The 23,390-nt window shown below is 34.4% G+C and overlaps 2 protein-coding genes across 2 annotated transcripts in view; one reads left to right on the plus strand and one right to left on the minus strand.

Annotated features, from left to right (window-relative positions):
* LOC140754859 (uncharacterized) overlaps positions 1–18,472 on the plus strand; it is a 117,670-nt gene extending 99,198 nt beyond the window's left edge. Inside the window, exons 4-20 of the mRNA XM_073090011.1 lie at positions 1,822–2,002; positions 2,848–8,929; positions 9,264–9,398; positions 9,760–10,022; positions 10,282–10,411; positions 10,689–10,835; positions 11,172–11,294; positions 12,049–12,191; positions 12,598–12,708; positions 13,045–13,163; positions 13,554–13,650; positions 13,785–13,848; positions 14,037–14,187; positions 14,582–14,632; positions 14,941–15,028; positions 15,194–15,271; positions 16,183–18,472. Of these exons, the coding sequence (XP_072946112.1) occupies positions 1,822–2,002; positions 2,848–8,929; positions 9,264–9,398; positions 9,760–10,022; positions 10,282–10,411; positions 10,689–10,835; positions 11,172–11,294; positions 12,049–12,191; positions 12,598–12,708; positions 13,045–13,163; positions 13,554–13,650; positions 13,785–13,848; positions 14,037–14,187; positions 14,582–14,632; positions 14,941–15,028; positions 15,194–15,271; positions 16,183–16,215 (7,996 nt within the window). The 3' untranslated portion in view covers positions 16,216–18,472. The remainder of the gene's footprint in view (positions 1–1,821; positions 2,003–2,847; positions 8,930–9,263; positions 9,399–9,759; positions 10,023–10,281; positions 10,412–10,688; positions 10,836–11,171; positions 11,295–12,048; positions 12,192–12,597; positions 12,709–13,044; positions 13,164–13,553; positions 13,651–13,784; positions 13,849–14,036; positions 14,188–14,581; positions 14,633–14,940; positions 15,029–15,193; positions 15,272–16,182) is intronic.
* A 238-nt stretch (positions 18,473–18,710) lies between these two features.
* The window catches only part of LOC140754671 (uncharacterized), a 68,416-nt gene continuing 63,736 nt past the window's right edge, over positions 18,711–23,390 (minus strand). Inside the window, exons 48-52 of the mRNA XM_073089705.1 lie at positions 23,248–23,369; positions 22,478–22,620; positions 22,147–22,303; positions 21,239–21,347; positions 18,711–20,551 (exon numbers count right to left, since the gene is read on the minus strand). Coding sequence (XP_072945806.1) covers positions 20,491–20,551; positions 21,239–21,347; positions 22,147–22,303; positions 22,478–22,620; positions 23,248–23,369 — 592 coding nt within the window. The 3' untranslated portion in view covers positions 18,711–20,490. The remainder of the gene's footprint in view (positions 20,552–21,238; positions 21,348–22,146; positions 22,304–22,477; positions 22,621–23,247; positions 23,370–23,390) is intronic.

A 23,390-nucleotide genomic window follows, 5' to 3' on the forward strand; every position in this document is an offset into this window, starting at 1 on the left:
GAATTAGTTATTTATTTACATTGTATCATAGTAAGTTAAATACGAATAGTGCCTTATAGTTTTAGCGACTCTAGCAATAAGAATGAAATACTCTTTTATACTCGACTCGATATTGTTAATACTTATAAGATCACCAAAAATGTGTTTCTTGTGTTACCAGACTTGTATATTAACGGAAATTTAATTTCGTAGGTAACTATTGTCTATTCACTGCCTAAGAATAACTTGTGAAATTATAGATTATGATTTAAATGTAGTTATCTTGTGTAATACTCGTATTTCTCTTGCTTACAACTGTAAATTGCGGATTACGACTTAAACTGTTAAATAATAAAAATATAACAATGATATGTTTGTTTTATTTATTTTCTGTTTTCTAACTATTATTTTATAAGATTATGTATTAAATTATATGTATTAAAGAGCAATTCTGTTACACAACAAATTCTGTTAACAGCTACGAACAGCAAATGTTTCGATTCTTCATAATATCAGACTCATAATAAAATCATATATTGGTCTTAAATCACAGATCTTTTTCTAAATCATGGTATATTATGATGATACTAATAATAACATAGTCTTCACTGATAAAACCTTTTACAATTTACAACCTTTATAGTAATTGATTTATTTGTCATCATCATACAAAAACAACTGAAAGTGACTCTGACTTACTATGCAACCACTGACGACTACGCAACGATTACTGGCCCTAAAGACACGACACGACCTGGACGATTTCAAGAATCCCAAGGACCAACCAATGGATGGTTCCAACCCCACTTCCCGCGTCTTCCAACTGCCTCTGGAGGTGAGTTTGAGAAATTCTTACTTGTAGAGATATATAACGGAGAACAGATGCTTTTGATTTTATTTTTAAATTTAAATTTAAACGTAAAGCTTTCCAAATGTCAGAATAATCTAAAATTATGATTATGACACTGATGACTCATACATGTATTAGAATCCAAAATCATTTTCATTTTCAACAACAAATTAATCGTGGTTAATGATGAATGCGTTAGAAGTAGAAGAGTATAAATAGAAAATATAGCTGTGATAATTTTAATACAAATATAATTAATTAAAAGCATCTGTTTGTAGGAATTGTTGTTTAAACCAAAGTGCACGTGCACATAAACATAGTTGGCTGTAAATAGAATGTAGACATATTGCATGAGCTGACAAATATTTTTAAAGTATATGAAAAATAAACAAATATTTTTTCTAAAAATAAGTGCAATAAACTAAACTTTAATTTCTTCAAGTTACTGGATCCTGGTAATAAAACAAAACTTCAAGCAAAAATTTAAAAATATTTGTTTGCTTCTGCAAAGATTAGAATAATATTTAACACGTAGTTAATAACTTAGTTAAAGCTAAAGATAAATGTTAACTTTTATAAGATGTAATGATTGATAAATATATAAGTTTCCGTCTATCTTTAGCAAACTTTATTGATATGAATTTACTAACTGATGCACATATTTCTTAATCACATGTAGAAATTGATATTCTAGTCAATGATGACGTAATTGATGGCGGAGGTAAGTCCATTTATATTTTAAACACTGATTATTAAAATTTAGAAAATCTATTCTAAATAACAATTTACAAATTTCTAATATTAATTATTATCTTAATTTATAATTTGGTTTTGAAAGTTGTTTTATCCAAAATGTAACATTAGTTTTAAAAGGTAAATGTTATTAGTTTGTATATCCGCAAAATTTTGTATATTGATGTATAACACATATAGAATTACTCAATTATTCACAAACTTGCTTCATAATGTTAAAATTAATTTTATAAATTTTCAGCCTTTAATACAAACGGAATTGTATATGATAATACACCTTGGAGACCTGGAAGAGATATGGATGAACGAGCAACGTCAGAGGAAGATGAGAGGAAACTGAAAAATCTTGCAACAAGAATCATGTCCAATGGAGTAGAGGTTTTGGTAAAAGACAAAAGTGCTGATGGAAAACAGGAACAGGTATGTTAGTTTACCATTAAATCAAGTAAGCAATTACGTGATTGTCAGCAATTTCACGCATTTTTCATCTGCAATCATTTCGTAAATCTTTGTTAAGAATTTAAATATTGACATATCTTTGTTATCTATTACACACACTTGTTCTATCTTTAGTTTCATTCATATCTTTGCTTTTATTTTCTCAGCGAAAACTTAAGCTAATGCACATTACTTCATTGAAACCGTCGCACTATCACGTGAGTTCGCCATCACCGCCTAAACAATCACTGCTATCATCTGCTGTTGCAACTGTTATAAATAATCAACAAATGAGCGCCATGTTTCCGTTACAACAACTAATGAGACACAATTACATCATCAAGACATGCATGACCACATTCACATACTTGACAACAGTAGTCCAGAATAAAAGAAGTGCTATTTCAACATTTGAAACAATAGTGTCTGTAGTCACAACAGAGTCGTTGACGAATCTTTACGCTACTGATGTTATGCCAGATTTGAAACCAACGAAAGTAAGATCTTAATGTTTACGGAACCCCTGTTCAACCAAAACCCTGGGTTCCAACGGTTACATAGTAAAAACCACTCCTATATATAGCCACACCCACCATATAATATACCTTACAAGGCTCATAACACACTAAATAAGTTACACATGTTTTAATTCGCTTTCTCATTAAAATGTATTTTCCTGAACTACTTACTTTCCAAGGTATAGTATTTATAAGTTTTAGTTAGCAAATAAAATAATTTCCCATTTACCAGGTATAAAACCTTAAGTTACTCTAAAAATTTGAATTTTTAAATGTAAGTATACGACTAAAAAGTTTATTATTTTTCAGACAAAATTCATGGAAGTGAAAACCATTCAACCCTCTGCTCATAGCAACATATTTGCAAGTAATGTACCTAAAATCGATAAAAGGATTGACAGTCACGAGGATGATATTTTTGATATGATACAACCGTCTGAAGTGAGCCATGCGCCGTGTACGACGTCATCATGTTCATGTAGCCATACTAAAACGGAGGGCTTAAAAACCCAATATACAAATTTTAAGGACCCATCAATGGCTATGACTGATAAGTATAATATGAAAACAACGAAATATGGCTCATCTAAAATTGATGTCAAACCTACTAGCAAGGAATCTCTTAACATGAAAACACAGTATCATCCATATGATTATGAAAATATTTCACAAGTGGCTCCGATAGATAAAGTAGTTGAAAAATACACGGAGGTCATTAATGATTACTCTGATGAAAAAGATGTAAATTCTGTTGAAGAGAGTGAGTTATTGACAAATGAACAAGCTCCTGCCCCTCCAAAGAATAACAAAGTAGCCAATAACAAGGTACCAGACAGAAACAAGCCTGAAAAAGTACAGAAACCTAACAAAAATAAGTTTGTTGTCGCTGAACTCCTAAAACTCGGATCCTTGGGAATAAAAGGATTATCACAATTAGCACCGGTGATAGAGAAAATGACAGGTGGTTTTATTAAAAGGCAAGATATTGAAAAAACAACCACTACGACAACAAAACCAGAAATGGAATTGACACCGTATAATATGAATAAAAGAGTAGATAGTGATGTGGAATCAAAACAAAGTAACTTTCCAATTTACATACCTGTTGATGAGTTAGAAACATCTGAATCTCAAGTAAGTTTCACAAATGCTACCTTGCATCAAAACATCGCATGGGCCGCAGAATTTAAGCAGCCCAAAGCACATATTGTACTACCCAAAATAGTTCATGAAAGTCCACTTGTAAATGGTGGAATACCTATTAGTCCTGGAGAAATCATAACAGCTAATTCTGACGTTATAATTGGTAAACCAGCCGTAGGAGGACCGCTCACTTTAGCAGCAAGCGGTATCAAATTACACAATCCAGTAAATCCTCCTCCAATTGATAGTTTTATGGCAAACGATGAGCAGTACGTTGTTAAGGAAAAACCTCCCCGCAACTTCCAGTCTTTAGTAGATATAAAAGTAGATGATTCGTTTGATTTAAGACCTCCTGATTTACCTAAAATGAAACTGAAACCTTTGAGAAATGTGCCCAGACCGGGGATGTTCTTCGGACAGCAGAATCATGGAGTAATTAATCAAAATCCTAGTCATGTACCGATTACTCATTCAACAAATGATAATTTAATGAAAACTGAAAAAATGAAAAATTCTAATATAGGAAATCATGGCAGACCGTTATTCTTGGATTACATACCGTCTTTAGCTAAACCTCATAATAATTTTCCGATTGAACATCATGTTGACTTCCGACCGCCGCGGGTAGAAGATTCTAGCAGTGAGGAAATAGCTGATAATAATCCTAGCTCATCTGAAATAATTGATACGAGGTTAAGAACTGACGGTGAATATGTATTATCAGAGTCTGTGAATAAACCATTTTTGGTAGAAATACAGCCCTCAAGAGTTGCTAACGTATTAATACCGCACGGAAGTTCCACGGCTCTTGTGTTCGCAGGTTCATCAGAACCTCATAAGACTGGGGATTACGTGGATGATCCTCTGCCATACCCAGAACCAGGCTATTTTGGAAGTTTTAGCATTGATGCACCACAAATGACTAATGTTCATAATGTAGCTCCAATCAATAAAAATAATTTTATAGCTAAACCTAGTATCCAACCTTCTACGAATAATTACAAACATACTTTGGCGCCACCACATAAAGAAACACCAATAAGAAATGATTTAAAAATTAAATGGAATAGCAACAAGAGACCAATAGATTTTAACAAAGTACCACCTCCTACCAGTAATCAAGAAACTCATGTACAAGTAGGGCCACAAATAACTTTGTACAATCCTGATAATTATAGAGGAGATTTTGATAAATATAATAATAGTCCAGGGAAAATAAATTCAGACGGTAAACCTAAAGACGGTAAGGAAATTATTGACAAAGAGTATGAAAACTACCTGGCAGTACCACCACCTCCTCCACCGAAAATGCATTTTGGTCAAGAAAATCATTATGATAAAAATAAGCCCTACAGCCAACGACCAATAATTCACACAAAACCAGTCCAAGACATGAAAGTATTCCTAAATGTACAGCATCCTATACCAAGTGTTACAAACAAAGAACAATTGCCTCCAAAAATAACTTCAGAAATATATTTTGCATCACAAATGCCGAACAGTAAACCAACAACTACTTATACAGTTCAAATGCCTCACTCACCTAGCTTGTTCACGGTTCCTAACAATAAACCAATTCATACTCAAACTTATAGACCTACAGATAATCATAATCAGTATCAGAATTCCTTCTCAGTGGTTTCGTCTCCTAATTTTGGAAATAAAACTATTAACAACTATATAGATAAAGAAAATACTTATTCTGTGACCCTGAATACTGCTACTAATGTAGCAAGTAATGGTGACCCGGGACAAGTTATTGGTTCCAGCGTTGCAGTGCCTATTGGTACAACGACACAAAATGGAGAAATAAACGCGAATATTCCAATAGGAACCAATTTCGCTATTAAGGTAGAAGATGATCCAGATAAATATGAAAGTTATAATATAATAGGCTCAAGAAATCCATCAATTATATACGACGATCATCGTCTGAGTCCGGTAAAAATTGAAAACAATGAATGGAATAAGACGGTAATCACGAGAAACGCGTCAGAATTCGAATTTAATAATATTAATACTCCTAAAAAGGAATTTTCTTCACACAATATCCAAAACCACGACGTCACATCCAAACCTTCAATACCACCATCTTTAAATAGTCATGCCAATTTCCCTATGATAAATGATCATGTAGATAAAACAAACACCTTGAACATTAAACCTGTAACAGAATATGTAAACGATATAAAATTAGGTGATCAAAGAAGACCAGCAAAACTTATACCAAATATCCCAACAAATTCACATGGTTGGTATTCGAGTGTATTGAATGAAAATAATTTGAAAAATATCAACAATATTAAAGTTGATACAACTACTAGACGAATAATTCCATTGACTTATGATTATAATAAGGACAGCATTCCAGAATTTGGTGAGAAAGTAAATAATGCTGGAAAGCCTCCAGCAGAATTTTGGGAGAAGACTGCATTACCAGTTATTAATAATAACTTTAATATTGGAAAACCGTTTTCAAAAACTAAGGAGACAAGTGAAACTATTTCAAGTATACAGTCTGTGCGGCCTAATTATATTAACTTCGACGTAGAACAACCTGCGTACGATATACCGATTAGAGACAATAGTGACGAAACTACAACAGCTAAGCCAGTTAAATCAAAGACTGATAATATAAAACCTGTATATGAGAATGCAGAAGAGATTTATGATGGTAGTGAAGAAGTCGAAAATGAAGGTGAAATTGATGGTGAAGTTAGTTCAGAATCAATGAAAGTTCCTATTGTCAGCGTGTCAAATGACAGGGAAACCTTTACTAAGACAACCACTAAAGCACCTGTAATACATGCAGAAGTATTTACTGCACCGAAAGATGCAAACAAAGATACAAAAATACATCTAAGCACACATTCTTTCAATACTGGTACACAAACTGAAAAACCATTTGGTTCTTATAATAAAACCGGCTTCCAATCCAATTCAATTAAGCCTATTTACGAAGATAATTCTTACTTGAAACCCAGACCATTCGCTGTAAATACTTTACCATTAGACCATCAGTTGCAGCAACCTCATTGGCAGATCAATCAAATGATGGAAAATGCAACAAATGTGTCGTACGAAGAAAATCTTGACTTGAATATTGGCGAAGAAATGCGACCCTCTGTAACATCAAAACCACCACCTACGCCAAAACTACCAACACGTTTTGAAGATAAATATCAGAAACCGCATAGAAATGTCATTCCAGTTTATTCTAACAACACTCGTATTGCTAACGAATCTAATATAATAACATCAACGGTCCACATTAAAGATAAAAAGCCGCTGATACTGGAGATTCCTGAGAAGTCTACTCTGCCAACATTCACTATTACAGGAAACTCTGAGGTGAATCACACGTCGAGTGATATAATTGACTTGTCACCTCCACCACCAACTCTAGATTATAACTTTAAACCATCAACTAATGATGAAACAATCATGGGAATGAGTCCGCCTCCACCGCGAACACCTTCGATTGGGCGTCTTCCTCCAAGAGCACCACAGACTCCAAGGCCTCTTCTTCCAATTCGTACCCCACCTCCTTATAGAACTATGCCTCCAAGAACACTTCCTCCCAGGATAACTACACAACGTCCTGTGAGGAAACCTATTTTAAAAGATGAAGTTTCAACGTACAGACCAACGTATGATATTATAAATAAAGTGAAACGTCCCGGCTTCAATCGCGATCAGCCATCGTCGCAACTGCTACCGCCTCCTATGGAATTACCGTCCAAAATAATAATTCCTATTGATGAAATTCCTGCGCCAACAATAACGTCAATTTCGAACGTCGTCTTCCCTACTCCTGTTTCATCTGGATGGCTTACTTCATCAGGGTTTGACTTTTCTTCAAGCTTCAATTTTGCACCTCCATCTGTTTACTTCCAAAAGCCTACTGAATCTCCTGAGACCCCAGATACGTTTGAAACAATTTATCCTGAATCTTCTATAGAAAATAGTTACACTAACGTAAATGTATCAACAGAACGTTTCAATTATGTTACTACAAAGAAACCTGTAAAACAAGACGAGCCTAAGTTAAATGAACAAGTAACTCAAACATCAGGTACAGAAATATTACCTGCGGATCATAATGTAAGTGATTCGATACAAGATGAATCAAGTCAGGAAGAAACAACAACTGATAGGATTAAGGTAATTCCGCTAGGTAATAAAAATAGAACACGCAAACCTTATCCGATAAGAAACGAAGAAAGAAAATCAAGTACAATTAAATACAAGTTGCCTTCTAAGATTACACCCATAATTAAACCTACCCGAACAATTTCTCGTCCAGATATGTCTTCAAGACTTGCCTCGATAAAGAAAATAATAAGACCAATACCAACAAGGACACCAATTATACATCCAACAAACATTATTGAAAGTTCTGAATCACCGATTGATGATGAATTTATTAAACCTACAGAAGTTTTGAGAGAATCTGATATACCTACAATAATACAACCTGAAAGTCCATCTATCGTTGAAAAGACTATAACATCCACTTTAACCATAAGCCTAGAAAAAACAAGTCCAGTTGTACACGCAGTACACCATTCTGGAAACGAGGTTAAGATTTCTGATGAAATTCAACCGACTAAGACTGAATTCAAGACTACGGTAGTTACACTTACAAAGACGTTATCGGAACCACCGAAAACAGTTTCAAGTATTGGTTACGTAAATTTAACGCATACATTAACTGTTACGCACACAGAGACAAGCTTAGTCAGCAAATCGGAAGGAGCAATTACAGAGACACTAGTTTTGACAAACACTCAAACATCAACTGTTGTTGACGTAGTAACAGAAATATATACTCAAGTACAACCGACGACAATTGTTGAAACTGTTACTAAACACATACCTATTCCTCAAGTTGAGGCCACTCCTGTTCAAGAAGTGACGACGAAAACGATCGCTCCTCTTGACGATATCTCTATGTCATCAGAGGAAGCAGATAACTTCATAATCAAGGATACTGAAACAACTGAAAACATACAGAAAATTGAAACTGATGGTGAGAATGACAACGATACCTTCTTCGTTGTAATGAATAAATCCCAGAACGGTGGCAAATCACCTCCAATAACCACAGATATTGAAACAGGGGACTATGAAGGAATAACGAGAAATGAGCAAGTAAATAGTAATGGCGTATCTCAAGTACTCTTTGGCGAAATATTACTTGCTGGAACGCCTTACTTGGAAACAACGAATGTCGTGAATCCGACAGGTAAGAATGTTTTAAAAGTTATTTTTAGTAAGCACTAAGTACACATACTGCTTATTTCTTAAACTTTTTTCGTCATACCGATGCTCTGTGTTCGAATCCCAGGCTTGCACCTCCTTTAACATTTATATTACTTAGATTAGAGGTGAAATATAACATTTTGAGGAAACTTTTATGTTAGTGAATTTGCTGTGATGCTCTATTTAAAAAAATATGTAACGTAAACAACATGCACTTCATCTGCGCGGTGGAATATGAACACTTGGTTGAAGATATCAATGATGATATGATGACTATGCATTTATTGGGCATGTTGATATTAAATTTATTGTTTAAGGAGTCGGTTACGGCAAGGATTGTCAACCAGATTGCAAGGCGTCAAGAAATGAGCGTTGTCAGCGAATCGATGGTATTATGAAATGTGTTTGCCGACCAGGTTTCGCTAGAATGTTCCCAGATCGACCGTGCAAACGTAAGTTTATATATCATTTTATTATATGCTTCAGCATAAATTGTATAAGCAATAATAGTTATGTTGGTAAGCGATGCAATTCCAAAATATTTGTATAAAATATTTGTTTTGCCCGTCGACGAAATGCTTTATCGTTTACTTTATTGTTCCTCCTAGTTCACAGGGTCTGCTAGCCATACCATCATAAGGTAGCTCTGCATTTAAAAGATTATTTCAGACTTTTGTCAAGGGTCCATGTTTGTTACACTCCCTCAGAAATCAAGTTTTGTTAGTCAAGTCAAACATACCTTATTTCACAATCAAATGTATGAGCTCTCTTATCTTATCGAGAAAGCTGATGACAGTCAATAATTATTTGCAGCAACTTACACATATTCCGTGAAACTAGCTCTCGGATCTCAAGGTGATGAGCGTCTTCTGTTCCATGAGAAACTATCGGATAACTCTAGCAAGGAATACCATGCACTGGCCGTCGCTACCCATGAAGGTATCAACAGGATGGTCATGCAGTCAGATCTGAGAGATGTGTACCATGGTGTCCATATAACTGGCTTCCAACCAGTTGAGATGAAGGGAGGCAATGGCGACAAATACCAAGGCGTTATGAATGAATTCTATGTGCAGGTGAGTATTTCTTAAATTTCTATGTTATATAGTTGGTTGTATAAAATAAGCTCATATTTACCTCATAAACTTATTTGTAAGATATATATACATAAAAAAGATCATAATTAATCTGTAATTTAAATGGCAGAACCAATTTTCAATGAAAAATGTTGTATACCTACTATATTTCTTATAACAACCCAGAGCAATAAATTAAAGATGAGGGTAACTATCTGCCTTATAATTTTGGAATGATATGATGTTTATATTTTTGTAGCTCTCTGACAATGCTCACGAAAGTCGTCTGAAGGAAGTCATAGAGAAATATTTGAGGAACAATAACTTCAGTCTTGGAGGTACCGATGTGCACGCAGCTGGAGAACTAGTTGAAAAATTGGATGTCAGCGGTAAGATTCTTTTTTTACTTTTCTTAAAACTGTTGTACTTTTATTTCATGATCCACATGTCACATGGTTTTATCTCTGTGTGACAGTTACAATGAGCTGGTCTAACTGAGTTGATACTTTTTTTGACCATTCTTTCGGTTAGTTCGAAATTCACTTTTCAATCAATCTGGTAGTCGTTGAATAACAATGAAGCATTACTCTAGAATTAATCATAAAGTAATTAGTAGCATCAATAAGCATTTTAAATATTTTATGATGAAAATTTCTTGGTTTACAGATTTCGACGAATGCACCAGTGGCCAATTCCATGACTGCTCTGAACATGCACAGTGCTTTAATCTTCGCGGCACCTATACTTGCAGCTGTTTGGAAGGCTTCGCAGACCTCAGCGTTAATTCTCTGTATCCTGGCAGAATATGTTCTGGTACGGTATTGTTTGATCTTTCTTTTCCGTACGAAATATGCTTGTTGTCTACATTCTGTACCTTCTGCATAGTTATGACTCCGTGCTGTAAAAAAATGCTTCAGCCTTGACTAACTAAGATGTTTGAAAACCAAAATCAGCGACGAAACATTATTTTTTCTATTACAGTGGTTGCCAAGATGTTTAACATAATTACACCTACATACATGATTTATAAATCTGAATCATAATCACCATCAAACATGAAATATCCTCCTCATTCTTAAAGGGTACCTATTCCTATTGCAGTATTGGTTGCTTCTGATGAGTCTAACTTCTGATTTTGCCTTTTTCCAGCTGAACCAGTTGGCTGCGAACGCTGCAATTACCACGGCTCGTGCTTCTCCAGAGATGATCATCGAGTGTTGTGTGAATGCTTCCAGTGGTACGCTGGCAGTAGTTGTCATATTAACCTTAAAGGTGAGTTCTTTTGTCTGTTTGTTAGACATTACACGTAAAATATTTCTTAGTTTGAGGAAGATACCATTATAGGAATAGTAGATTACGTCATTAGTATTTACTACTCGTAACATTGAAACATTTTTAAAGACCTGGTACTTTCTATTTGCGCAGTCGAAATTAGTTTTTGTCACAGAATGTGATAGAAAGATAAGTATGAAACGCCTAGTGTGGTTATTTCTATCTTATAAAAGTAATGTAGAGTTATCCAGATAAAGCGGACTTGTGCGTATTAATACATATCTCTGACGAATATCAAGTGTCAAGCGTTGCTCCCTTTTTGTTTGAAAGACTAATGCTGTTTGTCCACCAACCACGATACCGAGCAGATACCGATAATTTACTATGGGATGACGGTGCTCGGGTGACGGACGTTTGGTGGACAAGCTGCTATAGCAAATGTATGTACGCTACTTCGGCGCCGTCATTAATTATCGGTATCGGCTCGGTGACGGTGCAGTGGACAAACAGCGTAACGCGTGTTTATGTAAGATGAAGTCTTATGTGAATCATACTAAATTAATTTTCAGCGGTATCAATGTATCTAAAGCTGGTAGCACTTGATCCCTATGAAATTGATTACAGATGTTTTTGCACGAATGTGATCACTCACCATTAGATGAACTGAATGCCTCTGTGCTTCAATTGAAAAAATACAAATATATTTTTCAACCTCTTCATTGAATGTACTAATTCCTCATCCAACTTCTTCCAGTGGTGCTCATATCGCTAGTCGTGCTCGGTGCTCTCTTGATGGTGGTGCTAGCAGTATGTGCGGTGATCGCGTGCTCCAAGCGACCACGACCACCACCACGGTCGATCGTCGCTTGTATCCAGGGTATGCCGAGCTTGCATCAGGTAAATCAATTTTTAAGCTTAAACAAAAAAAAATAGGCGCACGGAAGCGTTCACCAAAGTTCCTAAAACTGGTTTTGAATTTTTTTGTTTTACTCGTAGGTATTAAATTGGTAAGGTTTTTACAACAAAAAAAGGTTTTTCTCATCAATTCTTAAAAAATCTCTAAAGCTTGAAATTTTTTAAAGTTGATACCAAGTGAGGTTTTAAATATTGCTAATTATTATGGAGATTAGCAACTTCTAAAAAAAATTACACGTTATACGTTAACAAATAGTGTGAGGAAACTCACTTATACATGTTTAAGAGTTCATAATAATATGAAGATTTAAAGGTAATTTTTCACAAAATTTTCGTCACCAAATTTTAATAATAACAAAAAATAAACATTTAATTGTTTCTTTTTCAGGGTGCTATGCCAAAGCAAAGGGCTGACCGAAGGGCTTTGATTAGTGAAAGGAACGAGTCAGGAGATGCTTCTAGTGTCCAGAACGCATCTCTCCCGTATATGCCATCTAAGGTAATTAATTATTTTGCAGAAAACTTACTACAAATTTTCCATCCTACTAGCTACAATTTAAATAAAAAATATAATTAACAATGAGATTGACATAATTAAACCTGAATTCGAATTAAAATTATGCATTGGCATTTGGCACCCACGAAAACAAATTCGTAGAAAATATAGAAAATCATTGCTTAGATGTCTGCTTGAGTCAGTCATCCTTCGATCGAACCGTGCTAATAGTTTAACAAACTTTAATAGCGTGATTTGGGATTTGTGACGCCTCGTGGTGGTTCTCTTATCCAGTAGCGTTTATTCCAATGTCATAATAAAATGTTGTAATAATTACAGCGATCATCAAGCAGCAAGAAGTGTGTGATATCGGAGCCGCCCGCGCACGCGCCGCCGCCGCCGCCCGCGCCCGCCGTCATGATCCCGCGCGCTCGGCTACACCCACACCACTCTGACAGGTATGTACATAATACTTTTATAATATAGGAGTAGCAAAAGAGCATGCAGTCCATTTGATGGTATAGTCCGCGCCAAACTTCTAGTCCGCTCTGAAGATCTGCGCAGGTGTAGTCAGAGATGCGGTCGAACACAACTACAAGCATATACTCCGTAGTAACAGTAAGGGCACAGTAACGCAGGTATGTATCCGTGGGAGGGTATCGGAGGGTCCCGCGCTGTCTTCGTCCCGCTAATATCTGCAATTTGCTATTGTTCAGATGTTATTAGAATGCGTTCTCAGTTTTACTTTGAAGTAGTTTGTTAAGTTTTATTTATTTCTACGTTAAAGATGAGACAGGGATTTATCAAATTTTATGTTACTCAATGTACTTGCCCTTTACTTTTTCTAGTCGTGACAACTTGGCCAGGAAGAGGAGCTTGGAGCTCAGCAACGAAGCTAAACTTATAAGTTATCTAGAATCTGGTGCTGCTACTGCGAATGACGAGGTAATTGGTTTGGTAATCCTCAATCATGTAAAGAAGTGTATCTGGCTTTGGAATTCCTTAATCATGGAAAGAATTACCTTACGTATTTGTGCTTAAAAATCGTAATTTTAAGGGATATTATTGTTAATTTACAGATGAGAAGAAAACATAGCATCGAGTCTTCTTACAGTGCGAATAAGGATAGACATAACAAACAAGGTAAGTATTAAACTTTTTTCAAAGCAGTTTGAAAAAAATATACATTTTCTGTACGTTGATATTCTTCATCCATATTAAAATCTCTAAAAGGAGTCCTCGAAATTAACACTTCTAATATTGTTTTCTCTTATCTCATAGTCATTACATCCTTAACCTTTAAATTGTATCCAAATGTCTAAATCTTCCAGGTGCATTAGTATCAGCAGGATTCAAGGTATCAACAACCATCAGACCTGATGAAGCCATGATAAAGGATGACAGAGATGATCTTTCGTCAGTCAACAAGACGGATCTCGAGACGGAGATGTCACGCTTCGATACGCTTCGGAAGTCTTATAGGTATTGTTGATGACATCAGGTAATGTATTATTTATTTTTGTGGAGATCAAGAATCATAATAAAAGTTGTTGAATTTGAGGCATTTTGTTAGTTTCTCCAAATATAATGGTGAGTAGACAAAAGTCACTTTAACTATCAAGTACGATAAAGAACGCTATAATGCTTTAGATCCAATATTGCTTAAAATATTTTCAAGAATAGAAAATAAATCCACCAATGTATTAATATCATGACCAATTCAGCTGTAGTGATTTTGGAGGCGATTCACAATATAGCTTCCCCAAGAGACGATTATGTTTTTAGACGTCATAATAGTAGCAGATATCTTTACTGCTAGATTTTTTTATAAATTTGCTGACGTGAGTATAATTTTATGAATCGTCTATGTTTTCAGCCAAGAAGACATGTCAGAATGGACGGATGCTGAGAGGCGACTTGGAGAGCTGTGAGTGGAAATATAGTATCGTTTTCTCTTAAGTCTACATACTTTTATGGGTGATAGAGCTCATCATGGTTCGACTATGGAATCAACGCCATCACATCAACTGTTTTAAGAGACACATCACACTGCTGTGTTCTGGTTTGAAGGGTTTGGTACCCAAATCTCATTTAGGATTAATCATAGATATTCATGGGCCAGCTACCATTTCAAACTGTTTTTTTAGTACAAGGTCCGCTCCACTTCAAAAAATAAAATACCCTTGATTAAGTGTTACTTGTATTTTTTAATTAAGTTAATTTGTTTGTTTTAAGGACGTTATCCGAAGCTCGATCTGTTGGTGGTACGCTACCAGCGAGTACAGGCCGAGCTGCATCATCAACACGCATGACGTCACATCAGGTACTTTTTTTGAAACGTTTTAGATATACTGCACTTTCTTTTTGTAACAATTCTGATATTGTGACTTTTGAATTGAAGTAGCTGTTCGAAGAAAGAATATTTGAAAGTTTATCTGTTTATAAAGTCCTTTTCAATAGGCTTTAAATTATTTTATTTATAATTTAGGAGGCAAACACGATGGCTGAACGTGACCTGGGCTCCACCTTCCTTCTGCCGCACGTGCACCTCTATAAACCCGACCTTGTATGTATTCCGCACCATTTAGCACACTAACAATCTTATTACCTTTATTATACTTATTTTTATTTATGTGTGCGTGTTTGTATGTGTGTGTGTGTGTGTTTATGTACGCGCGTGAATGTATAACAGGGATAACTTAATTGTGTTGATTAAAATTTAATATTTGTTAATCTTTAAAAAAGATGAAAGTTGTTAGAACCCGTATGATTCGCCCGAGAAGGTACCACCGCCATATTGATTTCTAGCAAGAAGCAATCACGTTGCTATAGATGCAGGCAAACTAACATATGAGGCGACAATCTTAGTCCTCAGGATTGGTAACTCATCTGTAATCGGCTTCAGGCAGAATTTTTTCTATATTGTCAGTCAGTGCAGATGACCATAATCGGAAATTACACTTACACAGTCAGTATCAGTCAGTACAGATGTCCATAGGCGGAAATTACACTTACACAGTCAGTATCAGTCAGTACAGATGTCCATAGGCGGAAATTACACTTACACAGTCAGTATCAGTCAGGACAGATGTCCATAGGCGGAAATTACACTTACACAGTCAGTATCAGTCAGGACAGATGTCCATAGGCGGAAATTACACTTACACAGTCAGTATCAGTCAGGACAGATGTCCATAGGCGGAAATTACACTTACACAGTCAGTATCAGTCAGGACAGATGTCCATAGGCGGAAATTACACTTACACAGTCAGTATCAGTCAGTACAGATGTCCATAGGCGGAAATTACACTTACACAGTCAGTATCAGTCAGGACAGATGACCATAGGCGGAAATTACCATTTACACTCAAGTGGACTACAAGTTAGATTTCTATTTCAATTTTAAGAAAAATATTTCTTTAATTAAAAATTTCACGAATAATCTTTAGTTAAAATTATCTTCTTTTCTTTTTCAGACGAGCGATGTCTCCGAATTCGATTCGCTGTAATTGGAGGATATTCCATAAGGTCCATGTTGTTATTTGTTAAACAAATACTTTGCTTTTAAGTTAAGATGTTGAAATGAAAATTCCCAAAATCATTTAACGTCTTTCTTCGTAAATTCTAGACATCAGTATTGTAGCTACTCAATGTTTTGTCTCTTTCTATAGTATTTTCAGCATGAACAAGGAGGACAGTATGAAAACTGTGGGTCTTTCGTCACCAAAGTGAAGACTTTTATTTATTCTTAATCTAATTACTTTATGATTTGTTGTTAATTTTATTCCGAAATAATTAAAGTATATGGGTCCATTTATAGAGAAATTTAAAAACGTTTTCTCTATAAATGCACCTGAATAATGCCATAATATGTGTAAGCATGTTCGTAGATTTAAGTTTTGAAAATAACTTGAAGGGGAAATCGGTACGTATTCTTGAAAAGTATTAAAATCGATTTCTTATTTGAATTGTTTTCGCGTAAGGTGATGTTAAATTGAATTGTGCAACGAATAGTGCCAATAAAGTATTTTATGCACCTCAGACCAAAAATAAAGACGACGCCTTATGTATATTAAAGTGCAGGTAATTATTTAGCAATAATAATATTGTTGCGATTCTGAACTGATTTGGTTGATGATGAACTATTTAACAACAGATGATAGCACTTTATTTTTTCAAGCATTTTTTTTATTATAACAACGTAACTATTCATCTGAGATCCTTTGTATTGAAGGCAAACGTAAAGTTTTATTGTATAAGTACGTACGTATTTTCTAGATACGCAGTACGCAGAATTTTATATGCGTCAATGTTTTAAGAGGTGAAGTCTTTTTTGGTCTGAGTTATACACCCTAAAAAAGTGATTGAAACAATTTATTTTTTGAGCCATGTAATAATGACCTGATTATTTTTGATACTGATAATTATATCGTAAATCGTGTACAAACTTAAAACAGACATCCTTAATGTTTTTGTCACAATGATTTCATAGATGAATTCAGTTAATTTTTGTTAATATAATTATTGTGTGTGTTTTATTAATCAACTTAATAGCAGCGAAAGGTTAATTATATTAACTTCCGTCACGTTAAGAGTCCAGGATTCAATTCCCAGACATGAATCGCTGATTTTTTGATGTCGTGTGCGTATTAGAAATTAATTTTTACTTGACATACTGCTAAAAATAAGGCAAGGAATTATACATGCCTGTAAATTCTCAAATAAAAGTGGTAGGAAATCTATTAATCCGCGTTAAGCCACCGTAGTGGATTTGTCCTGTCTATTGAGAGGAGATCCGTGTCCAGTGGGACGATAATGGGTGGGATGTTGGTATGTAAGGTTTTCAATTGCGTGTATGGGGTCATACACGTCAGGATGGTTGAGTGTAAGGTTACATTTATTGTTATAATCTTCTGAATTATCCGGTATCTCCGATGAAAGTCTTGAATCCAGCCAGTTATTTTTAATTCATTCCAACACTCCACATACATCGTCCTTGACATCTGCCGTTTCCCGCCATAATCCTCTTTTTCCTTTTTTTCAATCACAAATACAGCGTTACAGTCAATTAAATATGTGGCCAGCGTTACATATTTTTCGAGTTTTAACCTATTTTTATTTATTTTTATAATTGAACGCAATAAATAATAATAAATGTGACCTTACAGGTATTATTAATTACAGTATATTTAAATCTCGTGCTATTAGATGTATGTGTGCTTTATTATGTTTATGTTTAAAAATTTAAACGAATTTAGTATTTGTCTACTTTTACGACAAAGCATAGATTAGTAAAGATTACTCACTCCTGACAAGAGAATGTAACCAGTTTTGACAATTGAAATTGTCACTGTCATCTATTTTCGTGTTTGAAAAATATTTAAAAAATGTAGTTTTTAGATCATTTACGAATGAAACGACATTTCTCCGCACTTTTTCTTTGATTTCATGTTTTTGCATCACTTAACTACGCATGTCGGCATTGTTCCGCGTAAATTACACGATGACAGTCATTAAACGACTGACACATTTGTCAGCCGTTTAATCCATTTAATGGCTTCCTACAATTACAAGGCGGTGAGATATCTATACTTATCTATGTGATAAAGATATACTTTGTGTGTGCTTGCGTGTATGTTCAACCACATTATTGTACAGTGTGGTGATAACTGTGTGATTTTCAGAAGCTATTTTATCTTAATTTATTTCACTAATTTATTTTTTACGTTTTTTATGTCTTTGTTGAATACATTTTATTATACAAAACATTGTGTTTCCTTATTTTCCTCATTAGTTTTAGAATAACTAAGTTGAGTAGTTAGATGGACAGACGAAAATTATAAAAACGCTAGAAATTAGTCCTTATTTTCAGTGCTTTTAACAACTTTTTCGAAAATATATTTGTTGTAGACACAGAAAGCTTACATTTTTATATTATGTATAGATTAATTAGCTTAATGATGATTGGGATAAATAAAAAATAATCTTGAAATGAAACAACATATTAAATATGAGACATAGCGTTTTTATTAATATTCAATAATATTTAGTTATCAATAGAATATTCAGCATATTACAAATACAACGTGAAACATTGGAACAGAGCAACTAAACTGGTCTTGAAACTTAATATAGCCTCCGACTTCCGTCGCTAGCTTACACTTAACACCAATTTTCTTAAGCACACCGATATTTAAAACAAAATTAACTATATTCATATATACTGGCAGCGCTGAATCCCAATCTTCAACTACTGTAGGGAGTTCACCTGCCGATATTCGCCCCATATTAGCATTTGCAGTCGTGAGTTTAGCTAAGCTTCTGATTTTATTCCTAGATCTTAATTTACCCACTTCAGTCTCATCCCTTTTATCCTCAAATCCTAGAACTTCATCTTTCCCTTATTTACCTTTAATTCCTACACCAACCATAATAGATACAGACCTTATCACTGATAGAAAAACAATTAGAAGTGAGCGTCTGTAAATGTAATTGCGTTTTGAGTCTACGACCAACTTCAAAAATGTAGGCGTTATAAAACGTAGCAATAATTACTTTCTAAGTATGATTCATCTATTTTTATCAATAATCCAAACTCTACAATTTAAAAGTTATTTAATAGCTCAACATAAAACATAAATAAAGTAGCATCTGCTATTAAACTTATAGTTATAGATCGTGAGAAAACTAAAAATGTAGACGCTAATAAATTAAAAATAACTATGCACAATAATGTACGTAACTTTAAACTAATAGTAAAAAAGCTATTCCGATATCACAATGAACGAGATCTAATAATAGCTTAAGTGCAAGTTGGCCGTAGAGATGTCGCTACCTTAGCCTATATTTTGTACCTCTACCTAGCTAAATTATTCGAGAAATTGTGCATCAATCCAAAGTATCAGATATCAAGTAATGGATATCCGATCCCTTATAATTTACATAAAACTGTTGCTTTTGCAAACATTTAAGGGACAGCGTCGAGTTAATTTGAAGTATCATCCTCATCTATACCTAAGATCTCTTCCAATGATTCAATGTCAAAATGGATAACTTCAAAAACATACCTACTTACATCGTACCTTACAAAATAGTTAATACTTCTACTACAAGTGTTAACATCGTATTGAATAAGCATGGTTTTCCCAAGACTAGATTTAAGCTAAGCGCTATCTAAGAGGTTATAGGTCGAAGTAACATGGACCAGTGTCGTAAAAAACCGACGGTACAGTACAAAAGTGAGTACCAAAATACTATCCAAAAAGTTCACTCGGCACATATGGCCGACATCTACACAAATATTCAACAAACTTTTCATATACAAGTTTTGAACAAATATTTGATAACAAATGTTGGACATATATACTAAGCCTTATTATCTGAACACCTAATTAGTGATACTGTAAATAGTTTGTCAGTTAGTTAGAGACATCAAATGGCTACTAATAGAGTCTCAATTATGGACTTTTAGGATCTTAATAAGAAATGTTAATATCCTTTGAAACTATCACATAAGTAGATATTTTCGTAGACATTGATATACTTCTACGTTATATTCGTAATGATAGTCATTAGCGGAGTAATTTTGTCAATTTAGTTAAAATAGGAGCAATTGATTGTCAATAATCAAGAAGTTCCGCACCGTGCAATTTAGCTAAGCTTTTAAGCTGCATTTTAAACCTAATCAACAAAATATTCAAATTTTAATTAAATAAATTAATTTAAATTGAAACGTGAAATTAACATGATCCAGACAATAGAATTTCTAAAATTCCAAAAACAATTTACTTCTTTGCAGCGTCGTCAAGACTTGATTGTGGTGATTTCGCGAGCATCGTCAAGGATCTGAAATAAAATAAATTTTCTTGTAATTATAATGCAATTACACACGTAATAAATAATTCGATATAACCCTTGTAAATATTAACTAATAAAGAAAGCGATGAAAGGATGGATAACATTACATTTAGTTAAATGTTTCTCAAGGATCTTTTATTAACTGCGACACTCCATGCTTCGGTTAGAATAATGTGAACAGCAATTTCACAAAAAAACTCACGACAAATCAAAAGAAATTAAATAAACATAAACAAACTTATTGAGGCGCAAAAAATGATTGAGAAAAAATGGTGATGAGCAAAATAATTGTAAGAAGCAATATAATATAAACAGTGTACCTATTTGTCGGACTTTTCTTGAGAGTGACTTAAACAATAGCAGCTGCAATGATAACATTACGATTTTATTAGGTACAATTTTGACTGAAGAATAGCTTAATGATAAATATCGAGATAAGGGAAACAAGGAGAAACAATAAAGCTAAGAAGCAATTACGTGAAGGTGAATTTCGAAATAAAATAAAGTGAAAATGCGCATACAAAAAAGATAAAAGGTTTTGTAAAAAATAATCTTGCAATAATAAGTATCAGTAGCATTGATTTCTAACTAGTAGTGCCTAATTATCTATTGATTGCAATAAATAAAATTGAATAACTTTTTTGATTCTAAAGTAATCATTTATTTAAAAGGTACCTTCTTTGCGCCGGCACAGGTGGCGATGGTTGAGTAGTCGGTGGTAGTGACGCAGGGCAACTACCAGATAGAGTAGGTTGACTGTCATCTTCTTCTTCCCTCCGTTCTCCTGAAACGAGGTATGATTTTTGATATTTTTATTAGCAACCCATTACTGTTCCCCTGCTGGGCGCGGGTCTTCTCTCATAACGAGAAGGATTAGGCCATAGTCCACCGCGCTGGCCAAGTGCGTATTGGTAGACTTGACATACCTTTGATATTTATTTTTTTTATTTTCTATTAATCTCTCAGGTATGCAGGTTTCTTAACGATGTTTTTTTTCACCGTTTTAGCAAGTGATAATTATTTTTTTATACACCCATAACTTTGAATAATGAACCTCGAACCCCTCGATCGAGAGGCCGAGTTTCTTAACCACTCACTGCCTTGCCTTGTGATATTTTACTAGTGTATATTTTTGAATTTTACAAGGTTATAAAAGATTAGATTAAATAATGTTTTAAATCTTTTGAGGAATATTCACATTAAAAGTATTAGATATCATGTATATCACTATTATGCTCACTGTCACTCGTATGTTACTTTCCATAAATCAAAAGATTTATATATATAAATATATAATTCTCGTGTCACAATGTTAGTTACCGTACTTCTCCGAAACGGCTTTACCGATTTTCACCAAATTTTATATGCATATTCAGTTGGTTTGAGAATCGGCTACTATCTATTTTTCATACCCCTAAGTGAAAAGGGTTGTTCACCCGTAACATTTTTTTATGTGTATGGCAACACAACGTTTGCCGGGTCAGCTAGGATCACAAGAAAATTATGTAATTTAAATATTTTCAAAATTGTCACTGGATAACACTAATTTTATTAACATTTTTATTGCTGACTGAATGCAATACCTCGCACTATGGGTGTATCTCCGATATAGAAGGTTGCAGCGGGTGCCTCAACTGTGGCCTCTCTCACAGAGTTGTCTCCGCTGACAGCACTCAGTGTGTCAGTACTGTCGAACATGATCGTACGTTCCTTAGCTTTCGGTATCTTTCCATCCAGTTCCTAAAACAGAAAAGTGTTATAATCCCATTGATAAAATTAGTGATAGTGTTTCCGTAGCATTACGCGCAATTCTTTCGTTATGCATTTCAGGCAACTTAGGGATTTTCTATCAAAGTTTATTATTTTGATATTATCATAAAAAAGTGGTCTACTATTAGATATAAAATGACTTACCAGTCGTTCTGTATCAGAATCTGGTTCATGAACCCCGTATTCATGGGAATAATGTTCACTTGTCGACTGGTGCTCTAGGCTCTCCATCTGCACCGCCGTCACAGGGTCCAAGGTGTCCAAAGAGGATACCATGGTGTTCGACCCTGGAGGGTGAACCGCTGTTATCTTTCTGATTAGTATCAAGCTTGGTGGGATAGCAATACATACGAAAATCATACACGGTTAAATATAAGCGAGGATGAGAGCATCTGTCTGTAACTTCAAAGGTGATTAAACACAACATGCTAAATATGTATTTATGATCAAAGAGCAAGCGATAGTACAGATTGATTAAATGTATTGTAATTTTACATGTATAACAATATGAAGATATAGGCTACATCCAAATGTCCTGAATTTTGGTTGTCGATATATATGGGATGAAGCTTAATAATGTCTTATAGCTTGGTTAGGGAAGTAAGCATACAAATAGCAGTACAGAACACGAATAATATTTTGGCCATTGTATAGTCAAAAATCTATTTACACTGGAGATGGTTTTTCTTAAGGTGGTTGATGTTTGGTTCTTAAGGTGTGATGGTTTTTCATTCAAAATTTCATATATTTTAAAGAAAAATCAGAACGTTGGGTGGCTCTTAAATAAAACCAAGAAATAAATGGCCTGTCCTTTTGAACCGAATTCCCCAAGCTCTTTATTCGTTGAAAATTATTTGTCATTAAAATTATGAATATACAATAACATTCTATCAATAAATCAGTTATATCCTTACCTCCTGATGTTAGACTTCCAGTCATAGGTGTATCGACTTCATAATTATACGTTGCTCTGGTAGCATTCGAGCTTGTTGCTTCGAGGCTGTCAGTACTGCCCAGCATCAGATCAGCACGTGCCCTACATAAATTAAAACCTCCA

Source organism: Epargyreus clarus, unplaced genomic scaffold (assembly GCF_041222505.1).
Source record: "Epargyreus clarus isolate Ecla_fem2 unplaced genomic scaffold, WU_Ecla_fem_2.2 ptg000031l, whole genome shotgun sequence".
Lineage (NCBI taxonomy): Eukaryota > Metazoa > Arthropoda > Insecta > Lepidoptera > Hesperiidae > Epargyreus > Epargyreus clarus.